Source organism: Maniola jurtina, chromosome 8, assembly GCF_905333055.1.
Source record: "Maniola jurtina chromosome 8, ilManJurt1.1, whole genome shotgun sequence".
NCBI lineage: Eukaryota > Metazoa > Arthropoda > Insecta > Lepidoptera > Nymphalidae > Maniola > Maniola jurtina.
The window spans coordinates 10,775,848-10,798,047 of record NC_060036.1 but is presented as its reverse complement, the minus strand read 5'-3'; the positions used below and the strand labels follow the sequence as shown (position 1 = coordinate 10,798,047).

At 37.8% G+C, this 22,200-nt stretch overlaps 1 protein-coding gene across 2 annotated transcripts in view; it reads left to right on the top strand.

The window, feature by feature from the left end:
* Positions 1-22,200, top strand: part of LOC123867433 (A disintegrin and metalloproteinase with thrombospondin motifs 3-like) — a 48,588-nt gene that overhangs the window by 24,301 nt on the left and 2,087 nt on the right. For both annotated transcript variants that reach the window (XR_006796419.1, XM_045909465.1), the window contains exons 8-16: positions 2,670-2,839; positions 3,416-3,567; positions 5,132-5,250; positions 5,640-5,748; positions 6,918-7,285; positions 10,125-10,225; positions 14,604-14,726; positions 17,418-17,522; positions 22,030-22,162. Coding sequence is in view for 1 of the 2 variants with exons in the window: in XM_045909465.1 (XP_045765421.1) it covers positions 2,670-2,839; positions 3,416-3,567; positions 5,132-5,250; positions 5,640-5,748; positions 6,918-7,285; positions 10,125-10,225; positions 14,604-14,726; positions 17,418-17,522; positions 22,030-22,162 (1,380 nt within the window). In the remaining variant the exon portion in view is untranslated. The remainder of the gene's footprint in view (positions 1-2,669; positions 2,840-3,415; positions 3,568-5,131; positions 5,251-5,639; positions 5,749-6,917; positions 7,286-10,124; positions 10,226-14,603; positions 14,727-17,417; positions 17,523-22,029; positions 22,163-22,200) is intronic.

The following is a 22,200-nucleotide window of genomic DNA, read 5'->3' as shown; positions in this document are numbered from 1 at the left end:
ATTTCTCGACCGAGAGAGCATTGGATTAAATGAATCGACTATTATTGGGTTTAGCTACCCGTTTTTATTTCAAGATTCAACTGAGCGCCAGCTCTGAGGTGAGAGGATGAAAGGGAATCAACAGGTGAGGGTCGAACTTCCGACTTTTTCGATTTAAATTCACCCCAAGCGTCCGTGTCCACATTTCCCAATTGCGAGGAAAAACTATTTGCATAGGTACAAACCTAATAAAATAAATTAAATACATATTACAATATTACATACTTAATAGGTAGGTATATAGAGAATTTAATGACCAAGAGCGAACGAATTGAATGTTATCGAGATTGAACAAATTGACTATTGTGGGTTTATTTTCCAGCTTTTATTTTGAGTACAAGCTTTGAAGTGAGAGCACTGAGAGTATGAAAATGAATCAACAGCTAGTGAGGGTGGAATTTCCGATATTTTCAAACTACCATCTGCATAGTAATTGTAACCCGCGCCCGTGCCCACATTTCCAAATTGCGCGGAAAAGCAATATGCATACATTGTACAAATCTACCTATTGTTTAAAATTCCATCAACGATTTTTACCGTCCGTGTGCGCGCATAAATTCAATAAAACCCTTCCCGTTTCAATTCACAGGTGCCTACATATAGTTTGCGACAGATCGACATGGCAATCCGGGTGGGGACGCCCTGCACACCCGCACTGTCTCCGCACCAATCTGGGGCGGGATAGCACAGGTGACGTGCGGGTGTGCAGGGCGTCCCCCGTCTCATACCCCGTTTTCCATCTCGGCCTGTCGCGAACTATACCTATTTACACAAAATATATGCTAAGTAAAGACTAAAAGTTACGAAACTTTACGCATAGGCAATTTGATCGGTTTTCAGAAGCTAAAAGCTGTGATTGAACTTTCAACTCTACACTTATTCAAGTCAAAGTCAAAGCCATTATTCACATTACATTCTTTGATTTTCAGTTTTTGAATAAGATGACTACCTACCTTACGGAACGGAAAAGAAAATGGAACTACAAATTCCTCCTTTATTTTACACTTTGCATCGGCATCGATCGATTTTTTAAAATTAATGAACCTTGAATGAATGCAATTTATTCTTGACATTGGGTGATAAATTGTACTCCGAAATTGATGACTTCATGTTTAATAATTTTGTCCAACTGTTTGTTTGTAAACAAAACACGATTTACCCGCCGACCTCGACGGTCAACTTCGTGTTGTTTTTGGCATCATCCTTATAATTTCGAAGGTTTTTGTGCCGTCATGATGAACCTGTTAATTTTATGTTTTCATTTAGCCTCTCTTTGTTTAGGTGAGCTTCCTGGCGCGAGGCCAAGGGTCAGACCCGTATTTGTATGATTAATTACGTGTACCTACCTATCTTTAAAAACGTTGACAATTTTCGAGGATGTACCGCACTCAATGGTAAAAGTACGAGTATCAGCAGCATCGGGTGTGATTTAGAAATGTGTGAGCAGAACTACGTTAAATTAACGTCTTCTAAGGAAAATATCACAGCTTACCCAAAATGCAAATGTGGTTTTGTTTGTTGGTTTGTCCTTCAATTACACCGCAATTAAGCAACGGATCAACGTGATTGTGTGCATGGGTAGCTGGCTATAATTAAGACCTGGAGAGTGATCTGTGACTTGACTTGTGTGTGTGAAGTGACTTTTGATCTCGAAAAATCAAAGAGTTTTTATGGAAAACATAAAAACATTTTTTTATATAACTTATTTTTACCCATTAGAAAATGAGGGAATTTTCTCAAGAAAAGGCTTATAAAGTTCAGCTTGTGAGCTCCTGAATAAACACAAAGAAAGTAATCTTTGAATTTATTCCACAAACTTCTGACTTTAATCGTTTTAAAGTGAAGCAGCTGCGAGAATTTGAGAGGAAATAGAATTTTTCTTTCCTGTTTTCTATAGCCCGAAGGATGATGCCTATTTAAATGGAAAATTAACTTTGAATTTAATTGAACTGTAGAGCTTTTTTTGCATCATTTGGCCACGCTTGCGGTCCTTTATAAAAAGGAATAGAAACAATAAATAAATATAATTAATTATAGATGTCCATTGTCCATACCTTGCAAAGAAGCGAAATCGCAAAATAGATATTAGTAACTACTGAGGTAGCGAGCCGTAATAGCCTTGTGTTTAGTCAGGAGTTCGATTCCGGGCACGCACCTCTAACTTTGAGAAACTAATATCACTCGCTAAAATGGTTAAGGAAAACCTTCTGAGGAAACCTGTATGCCTGAAAGTTCTCTATAATGTTCTCAAATGTGTGTGAAGTCTGCCAATCCGCACTTGGTCAGAGTGCTGGACTAATGGCCAAACCATTTTCATACTGAGAGGAGACCCGTGCTCTGTAGTGAGCCGGCGATGGGTTGATAATGATGACCGTGGTAGTGAAAGCTTGTACGAGTAGTGTAGGCAACGACAATAGTTTAACCAATAAACCGCTGAAGTATTGAAACTTCTTTTCTGTTATGGCTAAGACTCAAATCCCTGATTACTTTGGCTGTTTTAAATAATAAAATTATAATTGTGATCGCCACATAGGTATATTTTCTTGCCGGAACTTGTTGCCGCCAAGTAGGCAAACACTTTCTTGGCTTATTGAGGTTTATACTTTAAAGCAATGTCTGTTTTATTTTAGTGGTGCGTCGACCGCATCTGCGAGCCAATGCCTGGACACGTTGTGGACAATAAGCTGGATAAACAAGCGCCGTCTAAGCCTGAATGGAGCGAGTGGAGTGCTTGGAGCAAATGTAACGCTGACTGCGGTTACGGCCTCAGTTCACGTATTCGTCGCTGCCGGCATAAAGGGTAGGTATCCAATATCCGTACAATAGTATAAGTGCAAACGTGTGTTTGTCTGTCTGGCTGTCTGTTAGCTTTTCACGGCCCATCCGTTCAACTAACTGATTTTGATGTTCGGTACAGAGATTGCTTCCATCGCACGTGGCTGTCAAAAGCGGTTGAATGGATGGGCCGTGAATAGCTAGCAGCACTCACTTTCACATCCCCTCCTCACTTCCTATATTATTTCATATTTCATTTCATTTATTTGCATAGATTGAGGAGTACAATAGATGTTATGCATATTATGGGTAGGTACAGTAACTACAATCTGCACCTGAGTGGCATGCAAATTATAAATGCGAAAGTGTTTGTTGATTTGTGCTTCAACGTAGCAACAGAGCAACGGATCGATGTGATTTTTTGTAAGAGTATAGTTAAAGACCTGGAGAGTAACAAGGCCACTTTTTATCCCGGAAAATCAAACAGTTCCCAAGGGATTTAAAAACCGAAATCTACGCGAACGAAGTTGCGGGCATCCAGCTAGTTTATAATATTACATAGTAAGTATGTATATGGATGAGATGATGAGGTTTTTCTCAGATCTACGCGTACATCGGAAACAGCGTGCGAAGGCGCCGGGTCGCAGGTCGCCACGTGTTGGTCAGGAAACGCGTGTGCCACAATTAGAGACATGCGGGCGGACGTGTGCTTCCGACAGGCCAGCCATCTCATCCCTTACTTACACCCTGAAGGTAGAGTATAGACGTTAAGAAAAAATGTTGACATTGAACTTGCGCAGAGGATGATTTTGCAATCTTTCGGTGTTACGAAATAGGGTGCGACGGTGTGTGTATCTTTGTAGCCACGCTATCGGTCCATCAGTAAAACTTGCGCTTTCCAGTCTTCATAGAGCATGCCTATTGTCTACTCCCTTATAGGGAGAGTAGGTAGGTAGGTATCGCAAGTATCCCCGCAGTACTATGTACCGCGTACTACCTATAACACTGTATCTTTACTGTTGTTCTCTAATTAACAAAGTGTACCTAATGTACTACGTACTATAATGTACAAGTAGGCAGATATATTGAAGTCGTATTTCCATTATTGTCGCTCATGCGTTGAATTCCTTGCTGGTAGGTATAAGGTACCTACCATTAGCCTGAAGACAAACCCTCTCCACTGACATGCAAGCGTGCGAGGGTCTTTTTACCTGATAGCATCGCATCACCTAGAAATAAAAAAATGCTACTTAATAAATAACACTGTTTGTCTGTTGTTACCTTTTCACGATTCACTCACTGAGCTGAACTGAACCTGATAAATTCTGACACAAAGATAGCATCCATCCTGGTCAGTGACGTAGGATAAGTGCTTACTTTTTATCCCAGGGAAACTTACGATTGCTACGGGATATATACTTAAATATAAAACCGTCTAAGCTTAATAACCCCGTAGGAATCGTTTATGCTACGCTGACGAAGCTTAAAGCAGCTGAGAAGTTTGAATTAATAAATAATACGCCATTTTTACTTTAAATGTAAATTATCATCACAGCTCAGAATATTCAAACATATCATTATAATATCGTCAGTAGCATAAATAAAAATAGTCATATGTTATTAATAATGCAACGCCAGCCATTAATTCACTTCGCCGAGTGAGTATACTGTTGATGACAAACGCTAATGCGTTCATGCATGCTCAATAAGCTTACCCTTATTAGTCTAAGAGCTTGCCCTTAATTAAGCAAATCAAATAAATACGAAGCTGACTACATTAGGTATATTGCAACATGGATAGAATGAATACACATAAAAGTATAGAAAGAGTGATCATCAATTTTATTTTAGGTGAAATGAAAGGAGAGCGGGGGGGTGATCCTGAAACCCTTGTTAAATTCCACAGCGCTGAAAGCTTTTTCATAATGTTTTTCATAATCATTTAGTTACTATTTTTGAGGCTATTTCTAACTTCACTATGGTTTTGCTCTCAAATAAGTATGTACAACGCCTAGCACTCGCCGGTTCTATCGCTTGTGTCATTAAGAAATCTCGTTCCGTCGCTGCGGAGATCGCCGGCTCGCTTCGCTCACCACCTCTCCCATAGCTCCACTCGCTAGCCACAGTCTGGCTTTGCGTTTACAAAAAACACTCTAGGAATAGGACAGATAAGACTGTTTGGGGTCGGGGTGCTCAGATTTCGTTCTGAAATGAAAAATTAAATATTTATCTGGCATTTAATATCAATTTTTTTTTTGATAAATATACATAGTTACTACATTGAAGACTAAGGACGCAAATCTGATTTCTTTAACAGAATCCAAACACTGTGAAATATGGTGCGTGGACTACGCAGGCGGAGAACCTTCTGGTTTTGGGCCCCTACCGGATGGAACTTCCTGTAGCTATGAACGGCCTTTTGATCTCTGCTACCAGGTACTTATTTATTCAAAAAAGTTATTTAAAAATAGCTGATAAAAACAATTTGTGAATTAATGAAATTGATTTTATTTTATTGATATTGGGTATAAATTTTTGGAAAAAAATTCAACGACTCGACCGATTTTGATCAATAACGTCATTTAATTTGCCTTGATGGCGCAAGTGTCATTGGGTATATAAAATACATGTAAAATACTAACTTACATAATCAGAAGGACGGATTTTATGCGCTTTAATTTACGAGCTGAAAAAGTTACAATGCAAATGCAGTCGGGAGTTTTTTTTTAAACTCTTTTAAATTTGTTATTTAAATTTTATTCTAATAGTTATCAAATTAAGTCCTATTAAACCGTTTGGTGCAATTAAGTATGAATGAATCACAGGGCACATGTGTACAAGGCCAGTGCAATGGCAGCGACCCCGCCTGCAACTGGTGTCCAGATGGATACTGCAACAACAACACGCATTTCCATACCAGGCAACTAGGCAAAGGTATTTATGACTATTTCAATTCATCATTTCATTTCATTTTTAATATTTCAAAAAAAATTGTCATAAAATCCCATGAAAATATCAAAGAAATAATGCATGCTCCTTAAAGCTTTTTATATTAAACGTAGATTTTCATACAAATCTTTTAGCCGGTGTAAGGATAATCGGAGATACTACAGATTTTGTTTCTAAAACGTGTCACAAAATTTTATTGAGTTTGGTTAGTATTCAAATGAGAAAAAAATTACACTCTTGTTCACTCTGGCAATATAGACTGGCACTCAAAGTGTTAATAAATGACTCTCAGACAAAAAGGACAGACGATCATTGTCGGCACCTAAGGGCATTCAATCTCATAAAAAGGGTGGAGTATGGACTGAAATAAAAAGGCTACTTATTTATGATTTATGCCTCTATTGTCGTAGTCCCTTCCAACACAACCTTGCCTTCGTTGGATGGTAGATTTATCTAATAAACTCACTAGCTTTATACATCTTTTTCCTATTGAGAGAATTTTCCGGATCATTTATTTTAAAATAAAGTTTATAGACAATTTTTATTATAAATTACCTATTGGCAAGTCCACTAGCAATAAAACTTGCTGAAAATAGCCACAATTCACTTGCATGTCACTTGCATTGTGTAAACTTCGTAATAACTTGCAGAAATGGATACTGACATGACAGACACAATAACAGACTGTAAGAAAACTTGCCTGCTGATAATATAATTCGATGTTACGACTAACATCTACTCGTATAATATACAGTGTGTTTTATTTAACTTGGACATTATGAAGAAATTAAAACCCATAGACGAAAAGTACAAGGAATTTTGTATGAAATAAACATACTTTTTGACCAATTTCTAATGTTCCGATTTTTTTCTTTCGATTCTATGAAATGATCCTTATATCACTGTGTCGATCGGCATTTAAAAAAAATAGTCAATTAGTCATTGATTGTTATGACCAAAAAAAATTGACTGTGCCAAAATTATTTTCACAAAAAAAGTCTAAAGGTTCCTAAGACTGTTTCCCTGTATCCTCCTGTGGATTTGGACTTCCCCATACTATCCCAGTTAAAAAACACACTATACCATAACTAAGTAGGTAGTATGTTGAAAAAATAAAAGTTCTGTTTTAATAATCTTGTCTATGAATTGAACAGGTTGGACCCGGTTAACTGTAATTCCTCACGAAGCAAACCAGCTGTCGGTACACATCGGGACACCCGTAGCACTCAACATAGCCATCCGTGAACGCCGACGGGACCGACCGATCCTTGAACTGATCAAACACTCCAAGCGCTTCGAACTAGACCACAAGCAGGACAACTATCTGAAATACGACCCAAATGTACCGCAAAACCTACAGATCATCGAAGTTGATAGCAACGTGATTGATATAAAGGAAGGGGATCACTTCGGGTGGGAGGGGGAAGTGATAGCGGCGGGCACTCTGCTTAGTTGGAAACAGACAGACACCGATGTGTTTATAACATCTACGTCTAGACTACACAGCGATTTGATGATTATGGTGAGTTAAATTTACTTCAGAATGTTAAAACCAGGTGGCAAACTGGAAAAATGCGATAATCATTTACTAGATGACCGTAACTTCATCCGCGTGGATTTAGGGTTTTAATTAACCCGTGGAAACTGTTCGATTTTCCGGAACAAAAAGGCTATCATTATACCAAACTAGAGGAGGCCCGCGACTTCGTCCGCGTGGACTTAGGTTTTTAAAGATCACATGGGAATTGTTTGATTGTCCGGGATAAAAAGTAGCCTATGTCCGTCCCCGGGATATAGGCTGACCCTATACCAAATTTCGTAGGAATCGGGCCTAACCGTTGGGCCGTGAAAAGGTAGACTGAAAGGTAGGTAACAGACAGACACACTTTCACATTTATATTATATTATGGGTATGGATGTATAATACAGGATATAATATATAATGCTACATCTCTACGTACCCAGCTTTATATTATACATGCGCTTGTCACGCCGTCAAAGTTAATTAGTTTACTGTTTGACCCGGAATTATTCCAAAAATTACTGCGAACTGTGAAGTTTAAAATGAAATTAGGCGTGAGCTCAAATGTTTTAATCTTAGAATAACAACCCGGTTTTACTGTTTGTAATAAATGAGTTCTAACGCGCCATTTTAACTTCAATGTGTCAAATATTATGTGAAAAGTACGATTTTAGTCCTTATTTTAAAGGTGAACCGTTCTTTTGACATAAGAGTTTACTCATACAATTAAAACGGCGCGTGGGAAGTTATTTTGAATTATAATATCAATTTTAAAATAATTAGGTACTCAAAACATCCAAAAATAAATTTAAAAAAGCACCATTAAGGACAAATAATCCGCTCGTTAAATATAAAGTAATGATTTCTTTCATATTATTCCGTTCACGCGCCTACATTAATTTAGTTCTTTGAGTTTACCTAACGATACTATTATACCTACCTATAATTATGGTGAGTAAATATTGTAAATAAGAAACAAACATGTAAATTGGATAACAAAATATATTTTACATAAAATAGTTTACATTATATCTTTAATCAAATATCTAGGTACTTCAGTTCTTGGTAGATTTCCACGAAAATATTTTTACTTTCGCTGGGTTCTTATATTTTTGCTGGCTCCCGTTATAAATCTCTAAGAAAATACTTATTTCATTTGGGTAAGAAATCCTTTTACATCATTTAATTTATTCAAGCTGATTCAAGCTCAGTATTGTTTCAAGGCCTCAAGGGAAATAAGCGAAACATCATTTTCTCTTATTCAGGGTCCCGTACGTCCGAATGAAAAATCGGAATGCCTCGTGTGTCTGTCTGTCCATCTCTCCGTCTCTCACAATCGATTTGGCCCAAATCTACTACAATTTACGACCCAAACACGAAAGTGTAATAGGGAAAGAACCCGAGAGGGCCAGACCTTAGTTATTTTATAAAAGCTGAAGGTTTCTCTGCGTATTGTCCATAACGTCTCCCTGCGACTTGTTTGAAGTTTTCTGTCCAGTGTCCACCTACGTATAAGCGCTGCAGTAGTGGGGCCATCTTTTTACTGATGATGGCATGAAAGCCATTAGTCCTGACCTCCATAAACATACAATCCATCGGTAGCCGCAACAATATTCTGAATGTTTTTTGTACTGCGCTCTCAGAATAATTCACCTAATGTATCTTCAACACAAGAGTGAATAGGTATCTTCTAAATCTAGACAAACCCGTCCATCTTAGGCCACATCATCAATTTCCAACTGGTGTGATTGTGGTCAAGCTTGTGCCTATATTTATTTATTTATTTGCCGTGTGGTGACGGCAGATCAGAACACAGTTATCAACACAACACCTCTTCTCGAGGGTGTCGTACGAAGCGACTAAGGGAATATAACGGAGAACGGGCAGCAGCGTCCTCTGTGCTATTACTACCATCCCCTGCGATCACCAACCCGTCTACCCAGCGTGGTGATTATGGGAAAATCCTCCCCTTGGGAGAGGCCTTTAGTCGTGCAGTGGACTGTTATAGGCTATTGATTGTGCCTATAGTGAATAAACCAATGTCCAGGTTCAAGGTTAGAGGCCTTGAACTAAAATATATGATTCGAATACAAAAGCGAACGAACTATGTGACGTGAAACGGAGCGTAGCATTCGCCGATGAGGGTTGCAGGGTCCGAATTATTCGGGCAGTTAGTTAATTATTCACGGTCATTTTCAACTCGACTGAAGTTAATTAGGACCTCGCTCCACCGGCGCTCCTTTTATGTTCTTTCATACCGAGATGTGACGTTTTTGTCCGGTGAATACAAAAAATCACACAACAATCCGTAGGAGTAATATGATGAAATCAAGAATGAAATGTGAGGTAATTTCTTTGAAGCCTCAAGTATGAAACTCAACGAATTAGAGGATAGATGGAAATCGTAGGAATCAAATCCTACCCTATGAACTTATTTGCTTCCTCACCCCTACTAACCAAGGAAGTCGAAAGCCTAGTCGATAAGAATTCAGCTTACTATTAGTAATATTTAGTTGCTTAGTATTTAACTAAACAAAATATAACTAGCTTTAACGGTGGAGGAAAACATCGTGAGGAAACCTTCATGCCTATGAGTTCATAATTTTATCAAAAGGTGTGATTGCCAATTTGCATGTCACCTGCCTGGTGGGCGGCCTAACTGTTCTCATTCTGAGGAGACCCGATCTCAGTATTGGCCGGCGATGGGATGATAATGATGAACTACTGTTAATATTTTATATATATGATACTTAATGTTAATATTTTACCTTTGTGAATTTTCTTTAAAAAGTTGTTTTGTGCAGTAAAATTTAAGTATTATAAGGTATTTGATTCGCAGGCTGTCCCTGAACGCTCAATACCGCCCGACGAGACGGCAGCGGTCGAAGTATCGGTCAACTACACGACGCCCGCCGGCCGCACCAGACCTATGGAATACAGGTACCTAATGCTGTAATCATACCACAGAGTGATAGTATTATTGCTATTACAAAGGTCTGAAAAGACAGATCAATCGTGAGGTAAGTGCGGGCGAAGGAGCTATCCGAACTGGCCTATGTACTCGTTGTTAATTAAGTACCTAAGGCGCCGCACTTCTGTGTTTCCTTATACTGTGATCTGATCATACTAAGGTTAATTAATTAATTAAGAGGACTGCAGCATTCTCCTTTCCCACTCAAAGGTTTGTATAACTGACTTATCTAGTTAGGGACCTATGTTGAAAGGTTGTCGTTACCAAGAGATCAAGGCGTCGGAGTTCTATGTTTCCTTAATCCTTATTCTGTGATCATGCTAAGGTTAATTAATTATAATTAAAAGGAGTGCATTCTCATTTCTCAGTCAAAGGTTTGTAGAAACCTTGTAACTTTGAATTTACACATTTGTACCGAAATCTAAAACCACAGAATCATTAATTTGTTGAGCTTGTTTACATAATATGAGTTTGATAAGTTTAATATTTAAATGACAATAAGACTTCGTTGGTATGAAGTATGCTCCGTATACACTCATCTTACGGCACAAAGAAATCGTTTTTTTCCTCTACATTAGGTATGTCTATACACTTATAGGTAAGTTTATACAGTTAAAACTTTTCTTATTGAAGTCAGTCAACTTTTAGGCACCGAGAAACTTAATTATTGTAAATCGTCTGCGCGATAAACGATTGTCTGGCTTCAGTGCCGTCACATTTTCTCTTAGTCTGCACTTTGAAGGATTGATTAAGGACATTTACTTAAAAAATGATAATATATTCTGTTTTAAGTTTGTGTACCCTGATCCAGCTTAAAATATTAAATAATTTGCAGACGCGAAGCGTTTTAAAAGCTTTGGGCCACATCGCCCTTTCTTCTGTCTGACCTTTTTGTCCACCCCCTCCTACCTCGTCCCATCATTTCTGACGTCAAACGGTTAAAGTGAAATAGTAGTAGATTGGTAGAGGTACAGTTTCCATTTCATTATTGACCAAAATAAAGTTATATTGGTTTTATGACCTAAATAAAATGTAAAATTCAATTTCGGGTTCCACTTCCACTTGTTGAGTGTTTAAGGTGGTCACGAGCAGTTAGTTCTCTTTATAATAAACAATAATACGCCACCAGAAGTACAAAAAATTATCGCAATGTTACATTTCTATCAATCTATAATATAATCTTATAGCATATCTTTCTTATATTTTTTAAAAGATTATTGACTATTTGAGATGATATTTTTTAAGAGATTATTGACAGAATTTAAAGTTTAATTTTGCGCATAGGTCTGTAGTTTACTTATAGGAACTTATTGCACACGATAGGAAGTACCTGGTAGGTAGGAACATACTACGAGAGATAATACCTAAAACATTGTTTTAAAGTCATACATTGCCATCAAACTTTGTTAGCTACTATGTGATAATTTTACCTAAATAAACAGAGAACAAAAGTACGTACCTATACCATACCATATTGACAATCCTAATTATATCACGGGAGCTGTCCTAAATACATCATAATATACTCATGTTTAAATAGGCACGTGTGGTTTGACCGTAATCAATTATGAGAATTAGAGGCAATTAGTATTAATCTCCACATACCCTAACAACAGCAGCCCATGTGACTGAATTCAACCGCAATCCCTAACTAATCGTATACGGTTTGTAAATGGACCACCATACTAAAACTACTACTAGGTACTACTACATACAAATCCTGTTTATATAATATATTACTATAAGCACATGCCTACTTGTTGACTGTTGGCACACTCGTCATGTAGGCTACTAGGCAAGTCGACTGATGATGCTTGCAATTTCGTCCGCGTCCGAGGGAATTCTGATTTTCCGAAATCAAAAGTAGTCTATGTCCGTCTACGGGATGGAAGCTATCTCTGTACCAAACGTCAAAACGGATGGCTTTTGAAAATTCCTTTTCCTGAAAAATAACTCTTTGATTTTCCGGGAAAAAAGAAGCCTGTCTGTTTTCGTAATGCAAGCTGTCTCTATACTCAATAAAATTGGTACAAGTGTAAATTAAAAATTTTCAACACCCCCGACAAATCATTTTCAAATAAATAATTATGTATATCTAGGCAACGTCCATCTTGACAGCTTGACATTTGTCAATTGACACTTGAATATTATGAACCTAAGGGTTATCTAACCTTCTTTTCTACAAGAAAACTAGAAAATAGCTGATAACTTTTAAACGGCTGAACCAATTTTTTTGGATTATAGCTAAGAACACTCTCGATCAAGCCACCTTTCAAACAAAAAAAAGTAAATTAAAATCGGTTCATTCGTTTAGGCGCTACGATGCCACAGACAGATACACAGATACACAGATACACAGATACACAGATACACAGACACACAGATACACAGATACACACGTCAAACTTATAACACCCCTCTTTTTGGGTCGGGGGTTAAAAACGGATGGATATTTGAAAATCCTGTTAGAACTATTTGATCTCCGGGAATAAGAAGTGGCCTTTGTCATCCTTGTCTGGGATGCAAGTTATATTTACCTACGCTTTTCATCAACTTGAGTTAAACAGATGGGACGTAAGAATGGAACAGATAGAGAAACACATTCCGTATTTATACTATTAGTATGCATTTGTGAGGCATCATCATCCTTCGACGCATCATCGATACAGTAAAACACATTAGAGCCTCAACGTGCGCAAAACGTAAAGAAGGAAATATATATTCTACGACTGTATTCATAATATTACGGGAAAAATACATGAACTTGTACGTGAAAATGTCTTTACTGTGCAGTCTCTTTGTAATTTTTCCAAGCTTTTTCAGTGGCTACTGATTAATTAAAATGTCAGTTTATAATGATTTTTTTTTCATCTCTTTGAACGCAGATATGTTCAAGAGTGAAGGCATCTTAGGTTGCATCATCGTTTTCCAGGAAATCTGATTGCAGCCAAGCGCTAGTCAGTAAATAGAAAAAAATACTGGCTTGGTTAATATTGTTTACATAAAAAAACTATGCGCCCCAAGCATCAGAAGGTCCTTTTAATGGATACAAACCTAAATTATACTGTTATATTTTGCTCCAAGATATTTATCTTGGTACGCGTCTTCATTTTCAGACTGCCCGCTGAGGAAAAGCTTTACGGGACAGAAAGCTTACTTTGAATTATCAATATGGAACACTGTGCAAGCGGTCCTTCTGTATTATAATCTTATAATTATATTTCTCCTATATCAATGTATGTATGTTAGACCGGAGTTAAATATACTAAAAGTTAATAGACTTAATAGGCTTATTCCGTTTTTCCGCCCTAAAATAGCCATCCAAGGGTGTACACTCAGAAACGTGTGTCGAAATGGAATCTGCTACCTACTACCTTAAATGGAATTTGTATATTACTGTTTAGTCAGGGTGGATAGACAGACATACATTTCCTAGTGTCTGTTTAAGAATGAACATACGGAAGCCACTTATAAAGCTTAAATAAGAGATTTCGTAATGAATTTATCGTATATCTTCAAGCTGATTGATATCCCTTCCATTATAATTACTTACCTGCTTTTGTTTCATCTAGAAACTATTTTTATTTTTTCTTTTTACTCCCGCGCTTGCATTTTGTTTGATTATTACTTAATATTCCTATTCAGTAGTTGAGTGCTACAATATACAGACACACAGGCAAACAAATTGGCATCAAAATCGCTACATACGAGCACCTCTTTTTCTGTTGGAGGTAAAAAAAAAACCGTACAGCATCTTCCTCAACATTTTCCAGTTTTATCATCCCTATCTCATATTATGAAATAAGGCAATCTTATTTACGTTCAGTCTGAATTTCAAAGGTATTAGTGCCGCCCTTCCTCAAATTACGTTTACTGAGAAATTTGGATTAGAATATTATAAGAATATTTTTTTCTTAAAGATCGTTTCCCCAATTAAATGCCTATAATAAATACTCAGTACAACGGGCTAGACTGGGGTGGAACACAGGAAATAATAAGTTTGGTTATTAAATTGTTGAGATGAGGAGGACGATCTGCCCCGAGCTTCGTATCTAGGGAGCATTTAGTATTCTTTCGGTAAAATTGCATTATAGAATAGAATAGAATAAGATTTATTTGCTGATTCAACACATATTAAACACAATAAATATTTTGTTCAATAAAAAAGAGCCAATTTGAAGTTGGAGGTTCGCGGGAATATTAGAGTCAAAAAGCAATGAGTCCATTGGATTATTTCTGTAGCATTTTAGAAAAAATCGAGCTCGCTTCGCTCGTTTTTATTTTCCATGATTTAGATCTGGTATTTTCCAAAGCTTTCTGTCTTTTCACATATTTCTTTAATTGAAGGTGGTCGAGTGAGCGCGGACCATGCTCGGTGTCGTGCGGCGGCGGCATCCGCGCGATTCGCCCGCGCTGCCCGCGCGGCCAGTATTGCGGACCGCCCCGCTACGAGCGATGCAATACCTACAGGTAACTAACTGACATAATAAAAAAAACATTTTGAATTTTGAATAATATCATCGACGTACAGTTCAAACCGCTGACGTGAACTTTTAGATTTTTCATGCAAGGTGTAACTAGAACGCTAGCAAAAATGAAGACCGGTGATAGTACCGATGACTACTGATAAGGTGCCACAAAAAAAACGCAAAAAATGAATAAAAAAATTGTATTTTTTAAAAGTTCAATACTACAAATAAAACATCTGACTGACGCTAGATGTCAACGAAAGTTACGTAAATAAGCCACTCGGAGTCAATGCCGCGTCGCAGATGGAGCATTGACCTCCGTTTCGATCGTTATGCATTGCGGGTTTGAAAATTACAATCAGAAAAACTACAAGATAAGGCAAATTATTATTGGCATTAGACTATGTTTAGGTAGTATAAAACGCTAAGTTTTTGCTAGCACCCTGTTTACACCTTGTATTGGTTTTTCCTATAAGGTAGACAGACGACTTTCTTCTTAGAAAGAGTTTCCACCTGAGCAAAGCTCGCCGGGTCAGCTATCTACATAATAATGCCGTAAAAGCAACGGACTGACGTGATTTTTGTATGCCGGAAAATAAAAGTTACCACGGAATTTTTAAAAAGCTAAATCCACGCGGACGAAGTCGCGGACATCAGCTAGTACATATAGCATACCCATTACGCAGTATATCTACCTACTGATCGATATGTGCCATCAATTTTATGCTTTAACGCTTATCAATTTTATAATACGAAAAACGGAATTTAATGATAAGACATCAGACACATCGCGAAGAGCTCGAAACAATTTCATAAATTTTCAACCAATTTTAAACCCGCGAACCTCTATAAATACCTACCTACGTTTACCTAAGTACGAATACCGAATCTGTCGGATCAGCAGGATTACTTTCAAAACTTCAGAATATAACCGCAAGCGGAAAATGAGAAACATCTATTCATGCGAACAATGAATTATTTGTGCTGTTTATTCGTGGTTTGAAAATTGGTTATTGTTGAATAAGTACAATTTTTTATTACGAGTTTTTCGTATCAGCAAACGATCGGACGTCAACAGTCAGCTGGTGCAGTAGTCGACATTTTATAACTGCACAGTACAATTTGATTCGAAACTTCGTTTCAGGATACTAGCAAAACTCACAATTTTTTTTTTAAATAACAAGTTAGCCCTTTACTGCAATGTGCAGTCAGTTGGATGCTTTGGTAAGATAACTTGTATTTTGGAGATAGACATAGTTTACGAGACGGCTCTGACTAGGCACAATATCGAAGACGCGTCTGCAGTCTGCCCGTGGTAGTGCGTCGTGGATATTCTTCCCATGGTGCGTGGGTGTGGGCTGGTCCGCATTCATCCGGAATATCACGCACCGTTGCGGCCAACGATGTTTTACGGAAGTTATTGGAATGCTCGTCTGAGTTTCTGCTATGCTGCTAACACATATTAGTAGTGTACAAATATGCAAATGGCGTCATCTGTACGTGCCACGCTCGACAAATGAATGTGGCAAGAGATGACGACATCCACATTTTATTGGTGCGTTTGATGTGATGGACGACGGACTCATGTTGTCATGCAGTCAACGTTAAATTAAATCCACGTTTAACATTTCCTAATGACACAAAATGTAATTCCAGTTAGACGGATCCCCTAAGATTGCTATACGCCGGAGCAACAACAAGCGACAATGCGACATGCTACAAAATAGAAATGTAGTTATTCCGTAGCGCACTTCCAGTGTTTTTCATACAAACTTATATTACAAGATTTACATACTCTTTGAGCCGTTGTGACTTTGAAACTATGCTTTTTTACGGAAATCTGACACAGATTTGTTTTCACAACGCAACGTGTGGTATTGATTGATTAATATTGAAATGAAAACCAAACTGCGTTTGTTTGAAGTCCGCTACGAATAAGTTCTTCATTCATGCGGTACCTAATCTATTTTATGATGAGACAACATTTTATATGAAATTTGAATAAATTATTACGGAACGACAGCCTTACGATTCTTGTTTATACTTTAAATTACTTTTTTTATCATACAAACTCAAAACTCAAATCATGTATTCAAAGTAGGTTCTATTGTACTCATTTTGATGATCAGAATTGTTAGATTTGTAATTTGATATAAGTGGTGATAATTAGTTACGTAAACTTAAAACTAAAGCTACGAGCATAATCTAACATAACATCTAATCTAACACACAGCCCTGTAGCATGCCGCAACGTCGCACTTTGATCTAGTGAAAATGAAGCGTGCGGTGAAATGTGCGACATCACATCACACTAATATTATAAAGTCGAAAGTTTGTATGTGTGTGTGTGTGTGTGTGTGTGTGTGTGTGTGTGTGTTGTGTGTGTGTGTGTGTGTGTGTGTATGTTTGTTACTCCTTCACGCAAAAACTACTCGACGGATTTGGCTGAAATTTGGAGTGGAGATAGATAATATCCTGGATTAGCACATAGCCACATAGGCTATTATTTATCCCGGAAAATAAAAGAGTTCCCACGGGATTTCAAAAACCTAAATCCACGCGGACAAAGTCGCGGGCATCGGCTAGTGCATAATAGTTTGCAGTTTGAATTTCGTTCGTGCTTTTAAAAGTGGGTGAGGTTCACAGTTCATACAAAAAATAAAGATATTAAAAACTGCGTATTGTTCCGCAGTTGCAATTTCGCTTGGGCGACCGGCGAGTGGGAGGAGTGCAGCGCCACCTGCGGGGAGAAGGGTGTGCAGGAGAGACAGCTGTTCTGTGTTCCAGCTAACATCAGGTGGGTATTATTTAGAGCTGCATTTTATCATACTTTTGCTTTGTGAAGAGCTTTCAAGCCCTGGTCGTACATGAAGCGCAGCGGCAGCAGTGACGCGCGATGGTCGTGCTTTGTTGCAGTTGTAACTTCGCCTGGGTGGCGAGCCCTGAAATTGACATAAATATGTCTGCCACACGATCGAGCATACCGGGAATTGAAAGTGTAAGAGTACGTTTACAATATGAAGCTCACTGCTGCTATCAGTGCCAAAATTATCACTTTAAAAACAGGTTGGCAATCGCAGGTTCAACGTTCTTTGTATTAGTAGAGGTAGAGCTGCTGTTGGGGCGTAGTATAACGAAACTCGTTTAGCCTAGATCAAATCTAATATCTATACCTACTAGTGATTCATGAATACAAGAGAATCTCAAAACTCAATTAAATGTTCTATGAGCTCGGAGCCGCGACAGACGTGCGGTCGTACCGTGTCAATGCCGCCGCTTGTTTTTTGGCCAAGCCCTTATTGTAGTAACTAGATAATAAAGCCTTCTTTTGAGTTACAAGTATGTACTTGTTAGTTTTACTCGTGTAAAGGGCTTTTGTTCGAATAGCTTTATTACGGAATTTGAAATCTTTCGCGAATACTTGGAAAATGAACACTGTATAATGTAGGTAGGTATGTATACAGATTATAGATATTGTAAAACCATGATTGTTTAGACTTTAGAGCCTCGAACATGTTCCTCTATTATACGTGCTTATTTTGTTTCGTTTCAATAGATTACATTGCTCTAATGTTCATTTCTACAGTTTCCCAATTATGAGTTTTTTCTGCCCTGATACTTTTTTCAAAAACCCCACTCCAACTATGCCTAAAACTTATGCTGTGCCAGGACGAGAATAAGTGCAACGGGTGAGATTTGAAACGTCAATCTTTCGGATACGAATCGGCTCCTTGGCCATTGAGCTTTTGAAGCTTTACGCTCAATGATACTACTAACTAGTTTTTTTTATCTTTATTGTTTAGGCTATTATCCTTTAGGATGGCTTTAAAGCTCTTAAGGGATCTAGTTAAAAAGTGACGCGGGCGAAGCCGAAGGCAAAAATACATGAGTTCATATTTCGATATTTCATTTCAATTTCTAGTTGTTTAGTCAATCTTTTTTCTATAGACTCCGATCAACCATGCGAATACGAATGCGGCATTCGCATACGAATTCGAAAGGTACAGAGACTTTTTGAATTTACATAGATAAGCAAATCAGCTTTACTTTGTATTTAGGCAGCCCACACATTTACGACCTTAATCTAATGAATTTATCTTCACTTTTTTGTATATAAAAACTAGATGATGCCCACGACTTCATCCACGTATAGGTGTATTAAGAATCCCGTGGGAACTCTATGCTTTTCCGGGATAAAAGTTGCCTATATCTGACCCCGGGACGTAAGCTAACTTTGTGCCAAATTTCATCAAAATCGGCTTTGAAAAACCAGCAGACAGACTGACAAACACACACACTTTCACATATTTTATAATATTAAGTAGATAATTAATTAAGTATATTCGATAGATTTACCTGAAATTTTTACATGTTTCTTATGAGTGTTTCATATATTTTTATAGTGAAGTTCCCTCTGGAAAGGGAATAATTTACTTCAATATTACGCCTCAGCAAAGCGTGACCGGATTTAGCTAATTTATACAAAAATCTGAATAATTCATTAAGTACTTAATTTTAAAATTTTGGTCTACTCCTTTTTCTGTGTTTGTTCTATCATGATTTTGATATATGGTATATCTTTAGAATCCTTATACTAAAGCATCCGAGTCACACTGCCTATAATTTTTTTTAAAGATGTATGGCACCATGTAACTATTTTTTTCAAATGTGAAAAGTTTTGCTTTTTAGTTCATTTTTGGCAGGGCAATCTTTTAATTATTTTGATTACTTACGACTTGTTAGACTGTTACGGCATACATACCTATAGACAGTAAATTGGCTTTTTGTTTTGCCGACACAGAACAATTTACTTCGCCAATCACGCGTAGCTTGGAAGAAATAGGAAGAAGGTTAATCGGTTTATCCTTCTTATCTGGATTGAATTCTCCGTATTTTATTTGCGGTGCAATAGGTAATTACAAGTAGAAAGAATGTGATGTTAGTAATCACACCTTAGCGATAGAAATACACACTGAAAATTTCATCTCTCGACTAATTAAGGTCTATGAGAATGTTTGGATTTCTTCAAGCCACAATAAGTGAATCGATTTGGCTGAATAGCTTATCCCCTGAATTAGTACATAGCAATTTTTTATTACAGAAAATCAAAGCGTTCCCGCGGGGATTTTAAAAACCATTATAAATATACGTGGACGAAGTCGTTGGCATCATTAAATCACACTAATATTATAAAGGCAAAAGTTTGTATGTGTGTGTGTGTGTGTGTGTATGTGTGTGTATGTTTGTTACTCTTTCACGCAATAACTACTGAATGGATTTGGCTGAAATTAGGAATGGAGATAGATAATATCCTGAATTAGCACATAGGCTACTTTTTATCCCGGAAAATCAAAGAGTTCCCACGGGATTTTAAAAAACCGAAATCCACGCGGGCGAAGCCGCGGGCATCTTCTAGTTACATAATAATTTGCTTGTACGAACCTAGTAACAAAAACAACGCACCGAAAAACCTCCTCCTTTTTTGAAATCGGTAAAAAAGTGACGTAGGTAGGTCGGTAGTGTAAACTAGATACCTACTGCAACCAAAATTATATGTGCATTATCATTACATATTAATTATTATCTTTTTGTTACAAATAACGCGTGTTTCATACATTTGAATAATTCATGAATGATAAATCCCTCAGGGTTAATTAATTTTGTATTCATATTTCATATCACCATTTGCGGTCAGACGGGACACGGGCGATTTAACCGTTGCTCTATATTTTAGGACTGGCTGATTCCCGCGACTTTGTCTAGAAGTTAGCCCTTGACTGTGAACTCATCTGGTTGTAAATGATTACGATTACTGATTGAGTAATCTAAGATGGACGCGGGCTAACTTGGAAGGGGTATGACAGTTTTATTCAACACTCTTATCGGTCGCTATAAGATATCGTAACGAAACTCTAAATCGCTTGGCGGCACGCATTTGCCAGTAGGGTGGTAACTAGCCACGGCCGAAGCCTTCCACTGGATCCCTTTGAAATTTTCCAAAATCCTTTCTTCGGTAGGTACATTATAGGGCTTAATAATGTCTCTAAGGAGAGAACCTACATACGAAACAAATTCTTAAGTTTCTAGACCCAGCTGCTTGCGCTCTAAGTTCGCTTCAGTCAGACCGCATCATCTCATCATTGTAAGATCGTAGTGAAACACTTGCTTATCATACAAATAGCATAAAAATTGACAATTTTCATGTTAATTATATTATCATAAATTAGTTAATTATAATTATTTGTAAATCAATACCATTAGCATATTTAGCTTAGTTTTTACAGGTCGCGATGACGTGACCTTGAAGTTTTTACCCATTAAAGAAATTTACAATTTTCACCAAAAGTCGTTCATGTGTGAGTGTCCTTACTTGCTCGACTATACCTACTTGTGTAAGTAAATACAGAACGCGATTTCCAATAACACGCCCATAGGATCCATCAAGTCAGCTGGCTGTGAAAGTCGACGTCTGCTTTAAACAAATAAACGTACTATTTATTATCTACTTTATTTTCTTCGCAGGATCGCTTTGGTATCTCATAAGGAGTCAATCTTACTGCTTGTGATCTAGATCTTTTTTTATCTATTATTCAGATACAAGCCCTTGACTGCAATCTCACCTGGTGGTAAGTGACGATGCAATCTAAGATGGAAACGGGCTAACTTGAAAAGGCTATGGCAGTTTTATTAAATCGGTACGATGCCGCGTTGAAACCAATGGGTTGGTGCCCTTCGGTGTCTACGCGGCATCGTACCGGAACGCTAAATTGCTTGGCGGTACGGCTTTGCCGGTAGGGTAGTAACTACTAACTAGCCCCGGCCGAAGACTCCCACCAAACCAAACCAGAAATTTAATTATAAAATTCTGAACCCCGTCCGGGAATCGAACCCGGGGCCTCCCACTATAGGGCCACGGCACTTACCACTGCTCCAAGGAGCTTGTCACTGGCAGGCGTCAAATGTTAGTACATTTGACGCAGGTCTTCTTACTTTTCTATGATTTCACGTCACTATAACCTAATATTTGATATATGGTCGATTCAGGACCAAACCGACAGTTCCCTCACTCTAGTTCACTCTGTCACTACGCAATAGATGGTCATTCCATGGTCATTCCAAACAAACATCGTGTTTTGTGAAACTGTAAAAATAGGTTTAAGACTGGTCATCAAGTTATAAGCAAAAGCGAGTTGCAGCTTGCAAAAATTTTCGTTCACAATGACCCGTCTAGTGCGTAATAAGTACATAGAGGTCGGACAGCACCTACTTTACTGATCATCTAATTTCATCTCTTTTCCTTGCAGCTTAACTACACGAAGGGAAATGATAAGGCGGAGTGTCTCGCCAGCACTCTGCCCGCCCTCTGAACCAGAGAAGAAGCAGCCCTGCAACCGAATATCGTGTCCAGTTTACTGGCAAGAGATGCCTTGGACTCAGGTAAAGTACCTACAACATTCACATCATTTTGAAATGAC